The sequence below is a fragment of the Squalius cephalus genome (assembly GCF_949319135.1).
Source record: "Squalius cephalus genome assembly, chromosome: 21".
Classification (NCBI taxonomy): Eukaryota; Metazoa; Chordata; class Actinopteri; order Cypriniformes; family Leuciscidae; genus Squalius; species Squalius cephalus.
In genome coordinates, this window is record NC_137142.1 from 29,807,598 (window position 1) to 29,828,410 (window position 20,813).

The 20,813-nt window shown below is 37.0% G+C and overlaps 1 protein-coding gene across 22 annotated transcripts in view; it reads left to right on the forward strand.

Annotated features, from left to right (window-relative positions):
* col13a1 (collagen, type XIII, alpha 1) overlaps positions 1-20,813 on the forward strand; it is a gene marked incomplete at its 5' end in the record, with an annotated part of 107,199 nt that overhangs the window by 81,818 nt on the left and 4,568 nt on the right. For 7 of the 22 annotated variants that reach the window (XM_079854492.1, XM_079854493.1, XM_079854474.1 and 4 more), the window contains 22 exons: positions 171-215; positions 1,771-1,806; positions 1,892-1,936; positions 3,092-3,169; positions 3,327-3,353; positions 3,486-3,521; positions 3,671-3,727; positions 3,871-3,894; positions 4,556-4,609; positions 4,778-4,822; positions 4,957-5,091; positions 5,769-5,840; positions 5,995-6,039; positions 6,192-6,242; positions 6,439-6,465; positions 6,882-6,968; positions 8,940-8,975; positions 9,974-10,027; positions 10,261-10,314; positions 10,436-10,471; positions 14,609-14,695; positions 17,499-17,537. In XM_079854492.1, coding sequence (XP_079710618.1) covers positions 171-215; positions 1,771-1,806; positions 1,892-1,936; positions 3,092-3,169; positions 3,327-3,353; positions 3,486-3,521; positions 3,671-3,727; positions 3,871-3,894; positions 4,556-4,609; positions 4,778-4,822; positions 4,957-5,091; positions 5,769-5,840; positions 5,995-6,039; positions 6,192-6,242; positions 6,439-6,465; positions 6,882-6,968; positions 8,940-8,975; positions 9,974-10,027; positions 10,261-10,314; positions 10,436-10,471; positions 14,609-14,695; positions 17,499-17,537 — 1,170 coding nt within the window. Of the gene's footprint in view, positions 1-170; positions 216-1,770; positions 1,807-1,891; positions 1,937-3,091; positions 3,170-3,326; positions 3,354-3,485; positions 3,522-3,670; positions 3,728-3,870; positions 3,895-4,555; positions 4,610-4,777; positions 4,823-4,956; positions 5,092-5,768; positions 5,841-5,994; positions 6,040-6,191; positions 6,243-6,438; positions 6,466-6,881; positions 6,969-8,939; positions 8,976-9,973; positions 10,028-10,260; positions 10,315-10,435; positions 10,472-14,608; positions 14,696-17,498; positions 17,538-17,908; positions 19,637-20,813 lie in introns of those variants that run through there. The other 15 variants (XM_079854477.1, XM_079854487.1, XM_079854495.1 and 12 more) reach the window with 14 other exon arrangements.

Here is a 20,813-nt window from a genome sequence, read left to right on the forward strand (position 1 = left end):
GAGCAGATGTGCTGGGCAATTCTGGTTTGTCATCATGTCTAACAATCTGCTGAAGCAAAAGTCTTTCAGTGGTGTTTTGCATGTGTTATGAGTGCAGTCTTTGGTTTTGGCTTGTGAATGTGCGACTGCTTAAGTATTGAAATGATGAGTAATTGTTGATGATTTTGCAGGGTGAGCTAGGGATGCCTGGAATGCCTGGGAAACAAGGAGTGAAGGTAGTTCACTTCTACTGCAGCCTATATCTAACCACATTCCCTTTTACCCATGATCCCCAGCCTTTTATAAAGAACTATCCTTTTTTCCCAGAACCTTGCATGCTCTTCCAGAAGCATTCCATTGCTAAAATGCTCCTTTGAGAGCTCAATCTTATCTGTTATGATTTTATGTAGAACTGCTTTCACACCAAAAGGCGATTAATAGCTCATTATTACACGGCTCTGTGGAGTACTTGATTCTGATTGGTCAATCGTGCCATCCAGTGGTATGTTATTCTCAGATAACAACCGCTGAAAACAGATAACGCAGGCTCATCCGGGTTACTGAAGTCAGCAGCGCTATACGCTTGCTAGGTACGTTTTTTCTTCGTGTAAGTTTTGCATTTGGTGAGCAAATAAAATATTAAAACTCAAGTCAAATCAATATTTTGTGAGCAGGTATTTAATTACACCATCCAGTATCGTGGACTCGCTCACCTTGTTTCATACAAACGCAGCTGCTGCCATATTGTTTTGTACACTGTTGGATTATAAGATACAAACAGGAACGATTTTAAAACAGTTTAATCTGAAATCAATATCTCTTATCTCCGTAATTATTTATATGGCGAAATGCTGTGTAATAAGTGGTATGACTGTGTACCGTATCTCTTAAATGTCCGTCTAGTTTGAACTTTCTGCAGAAGCTTTGTGTTTGAACACCTAATAAAATATCTGATCAATATTTCGTGTCTAATTATTTACTTACGTGGCAAGTAGCCGTTTAATAAGCGGGATAATGTACATCCAGCCGGTTGTTGTCTCAGAATAAACCCCCTTCAGGCTGTTGCAAGACCGCTTCACGTCGGGGTCTTCATCACCCTGTCGGGGGTTTATTCTGAGATAACAACCGGCTGGATGTACATTATCCCTTATTTATACAGGCACGTCACATATAACCGTATCACCTTCTGACACTGTAAAGTGGCGTCTGAGACTTGAGGAGGGAGATGGCAGGAGAAAGACGGATTGTGCCACAAGCAGTCAGATCCCCCAGTCACCCTCGACCCCAATGGGTTGAGTGTCCTCATGCAGCCACAGCTGTGTCTGTAAATCACTGCCTTCATGTCTGCTCATTAGTCTGAGATAACAGACATGAATTAAATAACTGTCATGTGTTCTTTACTATTAATAATAAACCAATTGTAGGGGGGTGGCTCATTGCGGCACTGCTAGTGATCAGCTATTTGCGTGCCTGGAGAGCACAAACTTTGACATACCAATCTAAATATTGATTCCAGCATGTGCTTTCTAATTGCTTCAATAGAGATTATGACATCTGACAGAGATAGACCATTGGGGGTTTACGATAGATGTAAACAGTGTTTGGCTAAATAATTACAGAAAAAAATCTTCAGTTGAAATTAAGAATGACTTTTTCAGGCAAAATATATGATGTTGATTCCTTTGTTGATTTTCAAAGGTCAGCATTTGAGGATATGTTTAGGTCTTTTCTCACTGTTTTCCTTTTCTCTCTTTCTCTGTTTTTCTAATGTTGAAATCTTGAACCCTTCAGGGAGAGTCTGGTTTCCCAGGCGTCCCTGGACGAAAGGTAAAGGCCTGGTTTGGTGTGGCTGTATCTTTATCACATGTTGAGCATATGAAATTCTTAAAGAAATGTTTCTGTCACTATGAAGGGTCAGGCAGGTGTTTCTGGTATCCCTGGAAAACGGGGCTACAAGGTACACCTGAATACACGCTGTGGCTATGTCTTGCATAGGTGCTTGTTCTGACATTATTGAGGGTGAATTTTACTCACGCTTTTGCAGTTTCAAACCTGAATGACTGTGTTTTTTTTGGGTTTTTTTATGGAACACAATGATTAATTTTTTAAGATTTTTGGCCATTCTTTTGAGTTTAATGATATTGTCAAGATTCAAAATGACAAAATAAAGCAGTGACCATTCAACTTATGCACCTTATTCAAAAAATGTAAGTGTTACTTTAGTATTATTTATGTACTGCGATTGTATTTATTAAAAATTTTAATTGTAATTTTTTTTTTTTCTATTTCTATTTTCTATTTAATAGTGTTAAACTTTAAAGTAGTAAAACTTAAAAGAAAATACTTTAAGTTTTTCATTAATAATTATATTTTATTTTATTTCAGCTTTATTTCAAATACCGAAAATGTTTTAATCTGGAGGGGAGGCCTTTAATGCTATTTCTCAAAAAATCCACAGATTTTTTGTTCCACAGAAAAAAAGAAGCCATGTGGGTTTGTAATAAAAAGAGGCTGAATAAAAATAGCAGCATTTTATTTTTGTATGTTTTATTTTTTGGGTGAATTGCATTGATTTGACTTTAATTATACATGCATTTCTGAAAGACATGTGTGAAGTGGTGAGCTGAATGTCTGCACTCAGTGGTGTTTGTACACCTGGATTTATTATTTACGGTCAAACTAAACTTTGTGTTCCATTTATTTTCTATGCACATGCAAATACAAACAATCATTACATCTGCATGGTTTACGGTGTTGCAACAAATGAAAGAAGACCGTTTGTTTTAACATTTTTAAAAGTTGTGATAAATTAATAAATTAGTGTTTCTGCTAAACAGAAGCCCTACAAAAGTGGCCTCAAATCCTGTAGCTCATATTTGTTGTGGTGTCTGAAATAATTTAATCTAATGTGACCACACCTTTATCCTCGCTCCCTGTGTTTAAGTACCACATCTGTTGTGAATTAAATACGCTAACTGTAATGCTTCAAAAGCAAATGGGAACAAGATGCTCACACTAGAATGTTTTATACGCCTTCATTAAATAGAGCTGCGCCTTGAATCTTTGAATCAGTCAAGTCATGGTTAACTCCTAAATTTGTATTTATTGCCAGGGAGAAAAAGGCGAGTCTATTGCTGCAGGAACTGGTATTAAAGGAGAACCAGGTACCCCAGGACAAGCTGGACCCAAGGTACATAGCCCTCATTCTCCACCAACTAGCTCCAAGTAGCCTTATATCTGCTGCTAAATTACTTTCTTTGTGTGGCATGACATGCCCAGTCTACCAAAATCTGCTTATTTTTAGTAAGAAGTGAATTTCAGGTTCATTATTGCATGTCTTTTCACAGGGTGAGAAAGGTGATCAAGGCATAAAGGTGAGCAATTGACATTTTATTACCCAAAATGAGTGCTTGCTCATTGCAACTCTAGATGACTTAGTATCATTGTTATATTTTAAATATGTCTTTGGAGAACAATAGCACAAATTAATGCATTTTGCCTTGCAGGGTGAAACTGGCCAGGAAGGCCCATCTGGACCAAGGGTGAGTAGAGGCTTACATGTGCACAGTGTAAGGTTTGTCACTGACATAGAGAATGGTGCAAACAGGTCACATGGTTTGTTTATTGTGTGGTTGATATCAGAAGTAATGTTATATATTGATTGATTGATTGTTCTCCCATTACTCAACAGGGACCACCAGGTCCGACCGGGGAGCCAGGAAAAACTTTAATCAACAACAATGAAAATGTATGTCTTTATTTTTTATGCATACAAATGTTACTTTATTTATAATTTGGTCAATTTGCATATTCCCTTCTCTGCCTTGTTGTAAAAGTTTCAATAGATTCATTTGTAATGTATGAAAGCACTCATTTAATTTTGTTTTTCAGGATATTCGCAATGTGCATTCAGTGGTAAGCATCAATGGCCTTTTCTGTATTTGTTGTGTTGTTAGGAAACTGGATAACATTTTGTTTGAGTATCCGGCCAACATTTTTTTTAAAATTCGCAGTTTGGATTTAAATAAGCAAATGCTTAAGAGCCTATGATTGGATAATTATAAAAAATGTATGCACCTCTTGATGGAAATAAATGTTGTGATGTTTTTTTCCATCAAGAGGTGCATTCATTTTTGCTCAAGATCTTGTATTGAGAATGCAAGAGTCCAGCACTCTGTAAAGTCTCCTCCAGCACATCCCAAAGACTTTCAATGAAGTCAAGGTCTGGACTCAGAGGTGCCAATTCATGTGTGAAAATAATTCTTCAAGCTCCATCCAACCATTCCTTATAATTCGAGCCTGATAAATCTTGTCATTGTCATCCTGGAATATGGCCATGAAACGTCTTCCTACATGGTTGTTTTAAGAAATGAAAAGCTGCACACTCCATCAATTAGGGTTAGAAGAACTGTTGCCAAACATATAAGATGCTTGAAACATAATAATCACTGAAATAATGATCCAGTCATAGAATCTTAAGCATTTGCCTATTTAAATCCAAACAGCGACTTTATTTGTTGCCGGTTGGTGTATAAACAGATAAACGGAGAACAAGCATCTATTTTTGTCATTTTAGGGCGCCCCTGGTCTACCTGGGCCTCCAGGGCTTCCTGGGACCCCTGGTTTGAAGGTAGCTGATCAACTTCTCTCATTCTTAACTCTTTTATCCTTGATTTATAACATTGGGAGAATTTCATACTAAATTCTGATTAGATTTGAGGAAGTATTTTAAGAAGCGACATATCACTGTACTCCACCCTGTTCTTTTGCATTATACATCACTTTTTTTCCCCCTCAGGGTGACGTTGGACTTCCAGGTCCCCCTGGTCTTGATGGGGAAAAGGTAAATAATAATTAACATTTACAATAAATGAAACCTATTTTAGCCTCTAATCTGTGAGTAGTCCTTTGGTGGATGTATTTACTCAGCTCTTGATCCTTTCTAATGCTGAGTGATTGCACCTGTTTACTTCTTAGGGTCCAAGAGGAAAGCCAGGAGAACAGGGACCCATCGGCCCTCCTGGACTAGAGGGACCACGGGGAGAAGGAGGAGTCATGGGCTTCCCTGGCCCAAAAGGAGACAAGGGAGACATGGGCCCCTCAGGATCACCTGTGAGTGACTGCACCAGCTTTCCCATCACAAGAAGTCTGTCTGACTACACCTGAGCTGTTGAATAATCAAAAGGGTCTTGTGCCATTTAACCCCTGCATGAAACAATATTCTGATATTACGCAACTTATCATAATATTCAAATGATGTAAACATCATGTACACTCATTAAAGAGATTGCCATTACCAAATTAAGCCAATATTTGTTTTTCTAGAAATTTCAATAAAAAAAAATACAAAAATAGGCAACTCAGTAAAACGACAGCATCTTCGATATTTCCAGAAGACAATGTATTTGTATTTGTGTGTTTGGAATATTCTGAATTGCAAGAACATTGGAATATTCCAATAATTGTGGAGCATGTAAACATCTTTTTCAAATTAAAGGCTTAACCAGAAAATAGACCTTAATCAGAAAACGATTTGCATGTAAATTTGGTTTTGTTTCTTTGAGCAAGTGGGATCATCCTGAGTGCTTTTGAATTTTGAAATAGTTTGTGGTGAGTGGGCAGCATTGCATCCTTAAAAGCCTACAATTTACTAACAATTAGTCCTATCTGTTGGATGTTATGAGTTTAAAGGTCTCTTGGTTGTGGACTTTGTTTTTAAGGATGTCCCCCCCAACTTGACTTTTCTGTTCATTTTAATTGCTATTTCACATTCTTTCCTCATTCTGTAGGGTTTAGATGGCCCTACTGGAGAAAAAGGGGTTTCAGGGCCCCCTGGCCATATTGGATTGCCAGGCCCAATGGTATGCAATGGTGCCCCTCAATCAAACGTCATTGTTGAAAAGACATCACATGACTTTGGGGTGCAGTGTATTTCATCATGCCAGTTTTAATTCTGTTGAATGAATGGTAAAGTTGAGTATTCCTTCTCCTTTTGCTTTTTCATAACGTCTTCAGGGTCAGAAAGGTGAACTTGGAGAGAAAGGAGATAAAGCAGAGCTGGTATGTTCCACATTTTTTAGCATTTGATTTGCACATTTTGGGGTTTTTAATGGAGTTTCAATAGATATTAGCTTAGCCTATGGGTTTTCAAAGTTACGAAATATTTAGAATTAAATATCTTAATGGTGACTTACCTATCTGTGTTGTTTTAGGTCTATGGGCCTGCTGGGCCTCCAGGACCTGCAGGGCCAGTTGGGCCAATGGTGAGGGCATTGTCTACTCCATAAAAGCTTATGATAACAGCAGACATATTACAGATGGATATGTGGGCCTAAGGAGCATCAGTGAATTTTTTTTTTTTCCATTTGATGGTGCATTTATAAAGAGGAACTCATTTTAAACAGCTCAAAATGTTTGAGTTTTAATGCTATCTCATATTTATTTTTTTGTGCTTATCAGGGAACTCCAGGTTTGTCAGGACCAAAGGTAAGTATCCCAGCCCAAGTCACTTTTATATTCTAACTTAAAGGAATAGTTCACCCAAAAATAAAAATTCTGCCATCATTTACTCACACTCAAGTTGTTTTAACCCTGTATGAGTTTCTTTCTTCTGAACACAAAAGAAGATATTTTGAAGAATATGGGAAACCAAACAGTTGATGGGCCCCATTGACTTCCATAGTATGAAGAAAAAAAAATACTATGGAAGTCAATGGGGCCTAATATTTGGTTACCCATATTCTTCCAAATATCTTGTTTTATGAAAGAAAGTAATACAGATTTGTAGCAACTTGAGGGTGAGTAAATGATGACTGGGTGAACTATCCCTTTAATTTGAATAGTTATGTGCCTTGCCACATGTTAAACAAGACATTCAATCTTTTACGTTCTTTCTGGGTCAGGGAGAGCCAGGAATAGGCTTGAGAGGAGAGAAGGGATCACCTGGACAGAAAGGAGATAAAGGAGACAGGGGCCATCTTGGACTCCCTGTAAGTACATTTCTGATTCTTCTAATCTAGTGTTTAATGCTTTGCATGCATTGCAATAACAATGTAAGATAAAATAGCTGTCCGATTCATCAAATCAATCCTTATGAAGTACGTCATATCAGTGATACCAGTGAGTAATTAATTTGATAATATTCATACAATCTTGTCAGCTGAACCAAGATATTTTTGTCTTTCCTGAGTGCAGCATTAATGGAAACGCATGTTTTGTGTAAGGTTTGCAAATATCATTGTGCTGCTATTTCATGTGTCTCTAACTAGATGTCATGGTTCATGGCTAAGTGTCACATTGCATGAATCAGTGGATCTCAACATTTGGCAATCATATATACAAGTGCCATCATGTAATCATCTTGTCACGTTGTTTTATACACATTGTAATAGATTACCAACGAGTTCCTGATGGTTTCATATTACTGTAACTGACTGACTTTCAAAATACTCTGTGGTTGTTTATAAAATGTTTCCTCTCTGTTCGTTAAATAGCATGCTATAGGTTATGTTACTGTGAATTTCAGGGGTCTTTTCCTGACTTCTGGTGTATATCTGTGGTGTCAAAGTCATTGATAAACTTGTTCTAGTCACATCATCAATGGCACAGTAACTCCTTTTAAAAAAAATAAGAGAAAGTGTTGAAAATGTCTAGAAAATCTTTAGAATGCACTGCAAAAAACAAAACAAACAAAAAAAAACCCTGTTTTAATGAGTTTTTTCTTTTCTTCTTTTTCCTCAGTAAAAAATAAAATAAACCAAGTTACCTAATTTTATCTTAGCATAAACCTCACAAATGTTGATTCTTAAGAAAAGCAAAAAAATGTTACCAATGTGGTAAGAAAATTAGAAATTAGAGCCTTATGCAAGTAAATTTTACGTAAAATTTAAATTGTGTACAGATTTTTTAAAAAAAAATCTGCTTAAGAATATGAAAAAACAATGAAACAATGAACAATGAAATATTACCCAGTGTGCTCCTCTGTTCCATAACCTAGTTAGCTGCCTACCTACAGTAGACATAATTTTAAGGCATCATAGGTACACTCCTGCCACAAACACTTGGCTGCCACAAACACTTGGCTGCACCAATAACCTTGGATTTTTTTGTTAGCGTAGCAAAATGCTATCATCAAAATAACTTAATAAAACTAAAATAACTTATCAAGATACAGTTCTAAAATCGTCCTAAATATAAAAGAATAGCAGAGTCCATACAACAACTTTAACGGCCAACAATATTTTCTAGCTGATGAACATTGACAGCCAATCAGAATCCATCCTGCTTTAAAGAGCTAGAGCTGTGCTTTAAAGCGGCAGACGACAAACCTGCAGCGCACCGCTTAGAATAAACAGAACTATACCGTCGTCTGCTATCGTTATAGATATCTTTGTATTTATTGTTCTTGGTGTGAACAAGCCTTTAGCTTCAGGTCAACTCTCCTATGCAGAGATTGGAGCGCTATTTGTGTTGCCGCCTATGTATAGTGTTCCAATTCAGTCACTTATGAGGTTGCACTTCACTTTAACATGCCACCTTAGAAGGTAGTAGACGGCAGTGCAGCTTACTAGGTTTTGGAATCGAACAACTATTTACAAGTATTATTTTTAGTTTTAGCATCTCTTCTGGAATTTAAAACCCACCTGTTGTTATTTTATCACCTTTCATAGAGCTGAAAGGAATGATTGAAAACAGCATGCTGTATTAAGGACCGGTATAAGTCGCATTCACTAGCAGTCACTCAATAAGAAGCTAAAGTCACATTGAAAGGAGTTACTGCCCGTCTCTTACATGTCATCTTCAACATGTCACCCCTCCATCAAAACTAGTGTTGTTTTTATGTGGCACACAAGTCACTGCTTCACTCACCCACCCTCTCCTCCCCCCACACTTCTCCTCTCCCTCCCTCTCCACCACCTCCATCTCTCCTCTCGCTCTGTAACTCTTTACACACTGTCCAGGGGGCTCATGGTTTAGACGGCAGGCCTGGTCCAGTGGTGAGTGGCGCAAGACCCGTTCCCATCATCCACCCCTCTATTTCCATCCTTCCCTCTCTCTTTTCCCCCTCCGCAGACTGCCTGCTTCACTCTTTCTGTCTGTGTGCCTCTGCTTGAGCTGTTGCTTGCTTGTCTTCTGCGTTTGTGTCTTTTCTGTGTTGTCTAATGGTCAAGGCCTTGTTTAGATCTCTATTGAGGTTGCATCGGCATGAGTATGACTTTGATTTGACTTTGTCCCTAAGCCTGTTTGGCTGTTGCCTCTTGCTGTTTCCAGAGGTACCGCGCTCAGTTTATTTCTCAACCTGTCAACACGCGAGTGAGTGAAGGGGAGCATGACCAAACACTTATAAACATCTCGCTCGCTCTCTCACTCTGAAACGCACTTTCTCTTTCTTTGAAAAGTACGTACTTAGTGCTCTACCAGTGAATAATCCCTTTGCATTTCATGCCGTCGCAGCTTTATATATATATATATATATATACTCGAACATGCCTGACCTCTGTTGACCTTTCGAAGGCTTAATTCCCTTCAAGCTTCAGAGCTTTATTTCATTCCAAGACAAGCTTTGACCTTGTAATGTCATACCAGGAGAGAGCATGATGGGATGCGGCTGCATGAACAATGATTACAGTATGGCATACGACTGTACAAATGGCTGAGAAGCAAGTCTCCTGAAAAAGCAAGATGTCTAACAGCCCTTCTCTTGAATCCTCTCCAAGTCATGAGAGGAAAATGGAAGATGGATTCGCTGTTATATTTACTTGTGTGTCTGTTTATTTCCCTTTAGATCAACAAACTTTGGAGTTTTTTCGAGTTTGGACCTCAGATGACTGTTTTCAAACATATATAAAGAGTTTAAAATAGCTTTTATTCAACTCTGAAAAGTTTGTTGATCTATTGGTGCTCAACACTGACTAGTTTCTCTCCCTTTCTGACCTCTTCACCGAACACCATCCCCTCTGTTGAAGCTCACGCATGTCACTTTCTTTGTTCAAAGGGTCTGATAGGACCAGCGGGAGTGTCTGGGCCTGCAGGACCAAAAGGAGAAATGGTTAGTGGTTACATCACAATTAATTGCATTATTACTTAGGTGATGAATAACTCATGATCAGTTGTTGAATTATTACATGTTTAACGCACACGCAAGATAGTAATGCAACAGTTTGCTCTGCTAATTCAACATCCCCTTGTCCAACCTGTCAAAAACATTCACTGTTTTTATAAGGTATAAAGTCCAGTGTAATACAGTTCAATATAATGTCTATGCATTTTTTTACTGTACAGGGGGAAAAGGGCGATATGGGAGTAGCAGGACCAATTGGGCCTCAAGGCATCCCAGTAAGTGCTGTACCAGAGCACAATTTAACATTTTAAATATTGTAATATTTCCAAACCACATATAAGTGCATTCAAATGACAAAAAATAGTCCATCATTAATGTCTCTCCCCTTTCATTCAGGGTTTAGTAGGACCACCGGGATTAAAAGGAAATCGGGTAAGATTATAAATGCTTTCTTGATCGTAGTTTGTTTGCAAAATGTTATTGTGACTTTGGAGGACAATAACATGAGTCCACCTTCTTAAAATAAAGGGATGGACGATATTTCTAAACCAGCATGAATCTGCCAAACCTTTAAGCATTAGCTACTGTTCATTATTAAATAACCGTGGCTATTTAATTTGTCATTATCAGTTATTATGCAGTATTTAGCCGGGCTCAGACACGGACTCAGACACAATTGTGCGTTATAAAGTTAGAATTGCAAGTCTGAATCACAATTCTGACTTTATAACGCGCAATTTCGTCTGAGTCCGAGTCTGAGTTGTTTTCTCAGAGTTTAAATCTCGTAATTCTGACTTTTATAAGCAGAATTGCGAGTTCATATTAGTGGTGGGAGAAAAAATCGATCCATCGATGCATCGCGATTCTCTCTCCAACGATTCTGAGCTTAGTTTATAACCAGATGTGCGATGACGCAGAGTTTGCTTTAGAAACACCCGTCTTCTGCTTGCTAACAATTCCCCACACACGTACCTTCAGTAAAATAATATTTAATAAAGTTCCGTAAGGTTGAAACGAATTATAAGGACATTCACAGGCTTCATTGTACAGGATGCGCTGTGAGAGACGCGCATGTTTGATGTTACACTTGAAGTGTGCTGTCTCGCGCGTCGATATTCTCCTTAAAAATGCTCTACGAAGTCATCGTTTATGTGGTTTGGAATGCAGTGGACTTATATATTTAAAATATGAACCTCGCTAACAGAAGGCTGCTTTCAGTTTCAAATGCTGATGCGCGCTTTGTGTTGACTGCTCGCGCATGCGGCTGTGCGACTCCGTGTTTAGTGGTTTAATATACTTGTGCAAAATGAACGTAAACACAGCAAGTTATGTCTTAAGGGATTAAACGGTGAGGACAAACCACATTACTACTTGTATTTAAAAAGAGATCCGAGCGTGAATGCAGCTAAATAGATATCTAAGATATCTCAGTCTAATAAGATGTCAAAGTAAAAAACAAAAGTATGATGAAAATAAATCACTCACAGTTCTTGAATGGAAAATGTTCAGATAATCTTAAATACTGAAAGCACTCTTCTGTTTCTTTGTCATTTGTTTCTATGCTTCTCTTTATTATTTGCTATTTATATGGTTTGAAGTTATATTAGTTTAAAATTCTTAAAATAAAACTGTTTTAATGTTTTATTTGTAATTATAAAAAAATAGACTACTTAATTACTTAAAGAATCGTTCTGGAATCGGATCGTGACTCCCAGAATCGGAATCGGATCGGATCGTGAGGTGACTGAAGATTCCCACCTCTAGTTCATATCGCACAATTATGACTTTATAACTCGCAATTGTGTGTCACAAAAGTCAGAATTGTGAGATAAAAAGTCACAATTACCTTTTTTATTTTTTATTCTGTGGCAGAAACAAGCCTCCATAGAGCCCGGCTTTATCAATTGTATTTGTTATGGAGGTTTTTTCAAAGACACAAGCAGAAGCATGCTGGGTGTAAGAAATTAGAATGGCTACTGCTCACTGCTAGAAAATATGTGTATATTATATACAGTGGGGTCTAAAAGTCTGTGAAAATAAAAAATCTAAAATGAACAAACCTGGAAATAAACGTCTTAGGATTTTGACAAATTTAAAACACAAAACCGTTATGACAAATAATGAGGAAAAATGTACATTTCTGCACTATTTTTCAGTCATGATCGTTCAGTTGTCCTTGCTCCCATTGAATCACAAGATGCTCTGTGAATCTTTCTCAAATCATTCTGAATTGAGCATCAGATTTTATACGCACGCACACACACACACACACACATAAATATTTATTCAATTGTAAGTCAAATTGAATTTCTATTTTATAAAATGTATTAAATATACAAAAATGTTCAACAGTCTTTTGGATGCCACTGTATATGTTAATTATTCATAATAGAATTGTTTAAACATATAATCTTACTCCAGAACTGTTTATTTGTCAGTCCTTTATATAAATATATTTGAAATTTATATATTTGAATAATTTATTTGCAGTATATTTAAAACGTATTTGTGCATGATTAATGCAAAAACTGACCTATGATAAAAACTGCTAAATTTGAAAGGTTCTAAGAGTTATTATTATAAAAAGTAGTACATGTGAATTGACCAATGCTTTTCCGTGCTTTTCCTGTGCTTTCATCCTCCTAGACTATATGCCTGTCTCCTATTAACACTAATTTCCTCAGTTAATGACTGAATGTCTCCCACCTTGAAAGTCAGGACATGTCAGTGCTCCTCCCAACATCCTCCACTGGTTTCACTGGTTTTGATAAATCTGTCAGCATGCTGCTGCTCAGCTCAGTGGGAAGGTGCTGTGGAGGACCCTTGGACACGGTGCTGTTTTTACTCTTGTCCTTTCCTTGTCTTCCTCTCTTTTTTCCACAGGTCTTCCTATCCCCTTTTCCTCCCCCCGCACCCTAGCCTGTGTCCGTGGCTCTTTTTGCCGAGTCGGGCCGGGTCGTCCTCTCTGTCCCCCTCTCACTCCCTGGCCTCCTCCTGCTCCTCCTGCATCCTAATGTCGTAGCCTGGGTTAATACTCCTCCTCTTCCTCACCTCTTATACTTTTGTTCATATCCTTGACTTACCTCCCTACCAACCTGCATTGATTTTCTCCCAATTATGCTAATGCACAGAGTTCTTATTGTTCCACGAAAGCCACATCTGGATCTATTTTGAAAAGGCACATAACCAAGCAATGTGGGAAATGGCATTATGTCGGTGTAGAGCTCATTCTGACATCCTGATGAGAGTATTTAGGACTCCTGGTGTGAGCCAAAAGTTCAGAAACAGTCTTAAGGAATCAGTATTTGTCAAACAGGATTAGAAAATGAGCTCCATGTTGATTCATAATGTAATTTTTCCTTCCTCCATTAAGTGTTAGAATAACTATAATGATGAGGGCTGTTCGGAATGTTAGAACTCTGTATTAAAGCATAGAAAGATCCCATTTATATAGCTTAGATGTAATAGTTTCCTCCAAAGAACCCTTAAACTTTGCATGCAGCCTTGAAGATAAATCATGAAACACTCTAAAAAGCAAAGCTGGTCTTAATTAGTATAGAATAGGGATGTTGATTAAACAGTTTTAGTGCCTCGTCAGCTTTTGTACATTAGCCTTTGTAATGTAATTTCATTGTTCTATATGGAATCAATCATAGTTTGTCTACTTATTAGAGCCAACATTTTATGCCAAGAATAAGGAATACAAATATATTCCCTTCTAAGGTTTAGATGTAGGGATCAAAAATGATGTTCAGTCATCATCATAACCCATTACCTTTATTCAGCAAGGACACGTTAAATTGATCAAACGTGCCAGTGAAGAAACATTTATAATGTTACAAAAGAGTTCATTCTATTTCATTTTTTAAATGCTGTTCTTTTTCATGGTTTCCACAAAAATATTAAGCAACACAACTGCTTTCAACAGTTGATAATAAATGTTTCATACTAGAATGATTTCTGAAAGATCATGTGACACTGAATACTGGAGAAATGATGCTGAAAATTCAGCTTTGCATCACAGCATTGAATTGCATTTCAAAATTCAGTATATTAATAAAATAGAAAACTGTTATTTTAAATTCTAATAATATTTCACAGTATTACTATTTGTACTGTATTTTTGATCAAATGGATGCGCCTTGGTTGGGCGTACGAGTCTTCTTTTAAAAACATTAAATCATCTTACTGACCCCAAACTTTTGAATGGGAGTGTATATGTAATTGAGGCTTAAAAATTTGGCTCCAAAGAGCATGACCTTTTCATAAGTCAGTCGACTTATTTAACCTTATTTAAATATTTAGTAAATGTGCATTCAGTATTTTTTACACAAAGTTAGTAATACTTCAAAAACATATTTTTAAATCCCACACTAACCACACTGGCTGACCTCCTTAACCCCTCCACTTACCCTCCTTAAATTATCCCAATACTCATTGTAGCTCAGTTCAAAAGCACATCTACTTTTAGAGTGTCTTGTAGTTATTCTTAGTGATGGTGCTTTTCTTACAAGTACTGCTGGTAGACTAGGAGGTCTGACTTTTTTCCGAATGCACTGTTGTTTGCAGGGGGAGAGGGGCAAGAAAGGCAACAGGGGGGCCAAAGGGGATAAGGGAGACCAAGGAGCCCCAGGATTAGATGCCCCGTGTCCGTTGGTATGTCTTTCGTTCAACGTGCAGCACTAAGGCAAAAGGAGACTTCACGAAAGCCACGTCTCCTTATGTCTTTGTGTAATAAACACTAACAACTGCCCAGAAGAGTTCTGGTCTAAGTCTTAGAATTACAATGTATATACATATAAAGAGACTTTGTGCTCATATATTTCTCATACATTACATAAGAACTATTGTAGATAGGGATTTTAATTAAAAATGACTAGGTACCAGAACTCTTAATGGGATTTTTGCTTTTCAGGATTAGGACTGACAGGAATTTGGTTCTGATGAACACAGTGGGATGGAGCCACTATTCAATAAATCATAGTTGAACTATGTGGAGTTTACATCCCTGTGGATTTGGTGAACAAATTCCTGTCAGTCTCAGGTCCAGTGTGCTCTGGACCAATCAGACGCTGGAACACAGCGGCCATTGTGGGGGTGTGGCTGGACGACAGGATGTTTATTTGATTGATTTCATAAACAGGGTTTCCGAGGCTTTAAAGGGGAGAAAGGTGAACCGGGGCTGCCAGGCCTGGACGGGCTAGATGCCCCGTGCGCTGTGGTATGCTGCTGTCTATCCCTTTCCTTATTCCGCATGCTTCCTGCTGTCCTGAAGCGAATGCTGCAGCATAGCCTATCCGGAATGAAGAAGAGAACAGAAAAAAAGCTTGCATGGAATCTCAGCATTAATATCTTTAACTCTGTTAAATCTACAAACTTTCAAGGGGTCATGATCTTATGACTAGTCATTGTACTATAAAAATATCCTGTAAACTTCCTCGTTAGTTCAAAAACAGCTTTTATTGAAACGAAACGACACTACACTATACACTACTCAGTTTGAGGTACATTATGAGATGTTGCAACTGTAATTCCTCACCATCAGCATTAACAAGTGCATGTCCATCAACAAACTTATTTATTTACTGAGTATTTTTCTAATTTATTGAAGTGAACATGTGTAAACTGTATCAAAAACAGTGCATACATTAGCCGAGCTCTAGCGTGAATGACTGATGCAACATAAACGTTGGTAAAACAAATCTTGCTCCATGCTTAATCTTTCCTCAAAGTAGTGAGAATGACAGACAATCTGCATTAATAGACACAGTTATAGGTAATCGTGGCCCACAGCTGATTAGCAGAAGTATTTCAGTAAGACAGTAATAATGTGAGTTAGCCAGTTAGCAGGAGACCTACACAATACAAAACTCAAAACTAAGTATTTTAAACACCATCTTTCAAGAGCAAGCGGTTTGCGAATCCTGCATTGAACTCCGAGATTTGAGAAGCAGTCGTCAGTGAAATAAAGGGAACACAGCAAAAGTTTAGGATTATACTGCTGTGATATCGTGGTAAAGATAAATCTTAACCACTGATTCTTCACATGCTCGTCCTTGGGCAGTGAAAAAACTGGCTTTACCGTCTCATTGAAGAGCACAGCTTCTTCTTGACATGATGCTATCCAGCATCCACAGGAATCAGCTGTTGGTTTGAGGTTTAAGTTTTCCCTGGTGTCTGCGCGTGCAATAAGTGGGCGGGCAATATGCTAATGTTTCGTCTTGACGTCACAACGTCAAGACTCGTTTGAAAACCGATTCATTTCATTGACTCAGAGTCGACTCTTACTTTTGAAAGACAATAACTTTACAGTGCACTTTCAGATTTAAAACTTTGCAGGATGTTTTCATTCACCTAGAGCTATATTACACACTACATGAAAGGTCATTTTCAAAAATCCATAAAAGGGGCACTTTAATATGCAAAACGTCTCCTCAATCATAGCAGTGGGCAATGGGCATCTACTTCAAAGTCTTGAATGCGGCATGCCCATCGAAGAGAAGGTAAAAACAGGATGGAAAATAGCTTATTACTTCTAAATTAGGATTTTTTTTATGTGAAAATCTTGCTAACATTATAAGTGAACCTCAAAGAACATACAATTTTATGAAAAAAAAAAAAAAACAGTTCATGACCCCTTTAATTACTAACCATTTTTTAAATCTGTTTCAGAAAAAAATGCATTTATTATATTATTAAAATATAAAAAATCTAACCGTTTGTTTTCACAATACGTTTTTGTGTGAATTTAACACTTGCTTAACTTGATTTGTAAAATATACATATTGAGACTACTTGTAAAATAAAATGGTTTCTACTTCATAATTTTTTTTAAATGTTTAACATGAATGCATGCATTCAATTTAATTTTTTACTTATCTGTGTATCCAATATTCTTACACTAACCTGCATATTAACGAAATAACACTTCACCACGTCTGTTTTCATCCGTTAAAATGGAGCACCCTGGATCACCACAAATATCTGCATGAAAGAAAGTGTTCAATAGAAATGCCTTATTGCAAAAAGCAGGTATTTTGACTGCTCATTATTTTCTTGCTAATTTACCCGATTGAGTTGTTAAGAATGTAAACCCTTTGGTTTGAAACATCCAGGTACATCATCTTTGCATATATAGATAGCTATATTATTATTATTATTATTATTATTATTATTATTATTATATATTTATTCTTATGGTTATAGTTTTGAGTGCTGGTTTGTAAGTGTTTATGCTTGTGTGAATGGATACTTGATTGATTGATTGGTTGATTGATTGATTGATTGATTGGTTGATTGGTTGATTGATTGATTGATTGATTGATTGAGTGGAAATGTATGTTTCTAAAGTGCTACTGAAATGGTTATGTATACTGTATGTGCACGGATACTGTTATGTTTCCTATCTCAAAAAAATGAAATGATTTTTACTACTCATCACCTCTCCTCTTTGTTGTAGGGCGATGATGGTCTGCCAGTACCAGGGTGTTGGAATAAAGTGAGTTCTCTTGACTGATCATATTAACATTTTGCTTTTGAAATAATTGCGTCCATACCATCCTTACTATGATATAACTCGTGCAATGAATTCATGATATGGAGGTATAGATTTAAAGTTACTATATTAACTGTCATCTACAATCCGTTTGTAATATATAATCATAATTTAATACAAATTGGTTTATCATTTTCAATCTGCTGCAATATAGTACTTTACGACCAGTTGTTTCGAATCTGATTTGAGCTTTATTACCGATTACACTCTTTTCTTTCTATACAACATCCGATAGGAAACAATCTATGCCTCCATTTGCTTGAAAGATGTGTGCTTTGAAAATAACATGTGGTCTTTTGCCTCTTGTCTTGCAGTGATGTTAATTCCTGAATGCCATGTGTGATTGTAAATAGAATATTTATTTTTGTACTTTTTTTGCCATTGATCTGTTATAAGGATGGAAAATACAGCAAACCATAAAAATATTGGCAGGACTTTTGTACAGATGTTTATTTTTATTACTGGTAATGTTTTTTCTTATGTAATGGACTTTATACTGTACCTATGCATTATGTCAAAATGTTTTGATCAAGGAAGAAATATACTGTGGCAGCATATGCATGATATTTGTGCATTATGTTAACTGATACGTGCCTATTAACTTATTGTATCATGGTGTTTTAATGTGTTGTGTCGGACCACGCTGCACTGATTAGTGGGGCTGGAGTTACAAATTGGCCTTGTGTGTAAGAGGAAACCCTTTGCTCTGAGAATAACATGGACATGTTCACACCAAACCTAATGATCTTACACTGTAACTGCATATGTTTACTGACAATTAAAATGACTTATTTCAAAGTCCATTCTACATGCAGTATAATTATCAAGTCAGTAGTTTCAGTGCATAAATTATAAACATTTGCACTGCATGACTTATTTAGTGAGCATTTCAAACTGTTTTGACTCCATATTCACCTGCCAAATATATTATTGCAAAAACTGAATTAGTCAACTGCTTCATGTAAGGAAAAAAAAATGTAATCTTCATGCAGTGCTTTGCCTCCATGGGCTTTATGTAAATATGCCAGAATCTTGCCCTTTCAGCAGTTATTTTCTGTTTCTATTTCTATTCTTATCTCTGACAATTTAATAATAGAGAGAAATTCAATTTTTTTTTAATTTATCTCATATATTGCTGCTCACTGTCAAGCACATCTTTGTGTTTGCTAATAAGCATCTACACTACTGTTCAAAACCTTGGGGTCAGTAAAATATATATACTGTATATATTTAAAAGAAAATGCTTCTGTTCAGCATGGATAAGTACATTTAAGCAAATGTGACACTAAAAACTTCTACATTCATTGTTGCAAAAACAGTCTATTTCAAAAATTCTTTGAACTTTCTATTCATCAAAGAATTCTGCAGCAAATCAGAATGATTTCTAAAGGATCATGTGACACTGAAGACTGGAGTAATGATGCTGAAAAGTCAGCTTTGCCATCACAGGAATAAATTCATTTTTTAAAAATATCTTACAACAGAAAAGAGATGTTTTAAATTCACAATATTACTATTTTTACAGATTTTTTTTAAGCAAAAGAGAGTTGAGATTTTTTTGAGTAAAAAAATCTTACCGACCCTAAAATTTAAAACAGTAGTGTATGTCCCGTTTTACCTCAACTATCAAGTACAAATGAAGAATAAAAGTTAGTATTATAAACTTGCAATTTACATTATAATATGTTGATTCCCAAGACACATCAGGGTCATAGAAAAAGGCCCTTAGCTTAAATGGTTTTGTTTTGTGTTCATTCAGTGTTGAAGTCATTGAATTGTGTAGGACTGCTGCTGCTTACATTGACAAGCTGTTCGGGTTCCATTTTGCCTGTTAATATGGAGTTAAGCATGGTTTGTAATCATCAGTGTCTATAAACTCTTTATTCGTCTGTAATACCTCATACTAACATGTGCCTTAATGCTTTTACTCTGCCAAAGTAGTTTTGAGACATATCAACCGTAATGTAAAAGAAGCTATGCTGTCAACATGAGGAATATAAAACAATAAATGGCTGTAAAAAAGTTCAGCCAAAACGTTTCCTAACATGTCTTTTTTTTTAACTGTTTGTTTGCATAGTGATGACATGTTGAAAAATTAACACGCTCTGGATGTTCACATGCTGCAGGTTTGCTTGTTACCGTGATTTGCATCCGACTGAAGTGTGAAAACTGCATCAGTAGGTTATTCAGTTATTCTGTTGGGGAAAGTTACTTTTAAAAGTAATGCATTACAATATTGTGTTTCTCCCTTGAAACATAACTAATTGTGTTAGAGTTACTTTTTATGGAAAGTAATGTGTTGCATCATCTGGGATGGGATTGCTTGTTTGTTTTTAATAAAAAAAAAATCTGTTTTTGGCAAATGTGAAGGCCGTTCACACCAAAAGTGAAATGAACAGGCTGAAGGAAATGCAAATTCACTCCTGTACAGTAGAGGGCGCAGCTCAAACAAACCTTTCAGCTGTGCTGCCATTCTAGCCTGGTTAAAAACAGGCCATTCTCAGTAGTAACTGAGTTATGGTCTGGCAAAGCTTCTTTAATAACTCATTTCCAAAGGGGCGTCACCAACGGACGTCGCTCAAATGCCTCCGGGCGCAATTGGATAGACCTAAAACTCCTAAAACCAATCAGAGTGATCGTCATCGTGTAAAGCCATATGCTGCGTCCCATCCCAATTCGCCTAAGTTACACTACGCCATAATAGTATGTACTCCTTTTGTGAAGAAAAGGTATTTACTTTTGAATGTGTAGCAAAAAAGTAGGCAAGCTTTGGGACATACTACTTCGTCATCTTTATCGGACGGATCTGTCGCGGGCATCCTGTCACGTAAACTGCCCTGTCAATCATCTTGTCACAGTTAAAATCCTCTATTAAATCTAATTTAATTTCCTACCGTTTCGGAGAGAAATGTAGTAGCACGTTCATCTGCCAGTGGGTCTTTCATGGAGACTGTCCTCATGTGTTTGCAATTTGAATATAATAATGCATTTAAAAGTTGAACGGACTTCGCTCAAATGCCTCTGGGCGCAATTGGATAGGCTAGACCTAAAACCAATCAGAGCGATCGTCATCGTGTAAAGCCCGCCTCAATGTTTCTGATAGGTGCCGCGATTTCGACGGATTAGAAATGGGCTTGAATGAGCTATTTGCCAGACTACTTGCAGAGCAAATCTAAATTTGCCGGAATTTGTCTGGGTTTTCCCAGGCTACTGCCATTC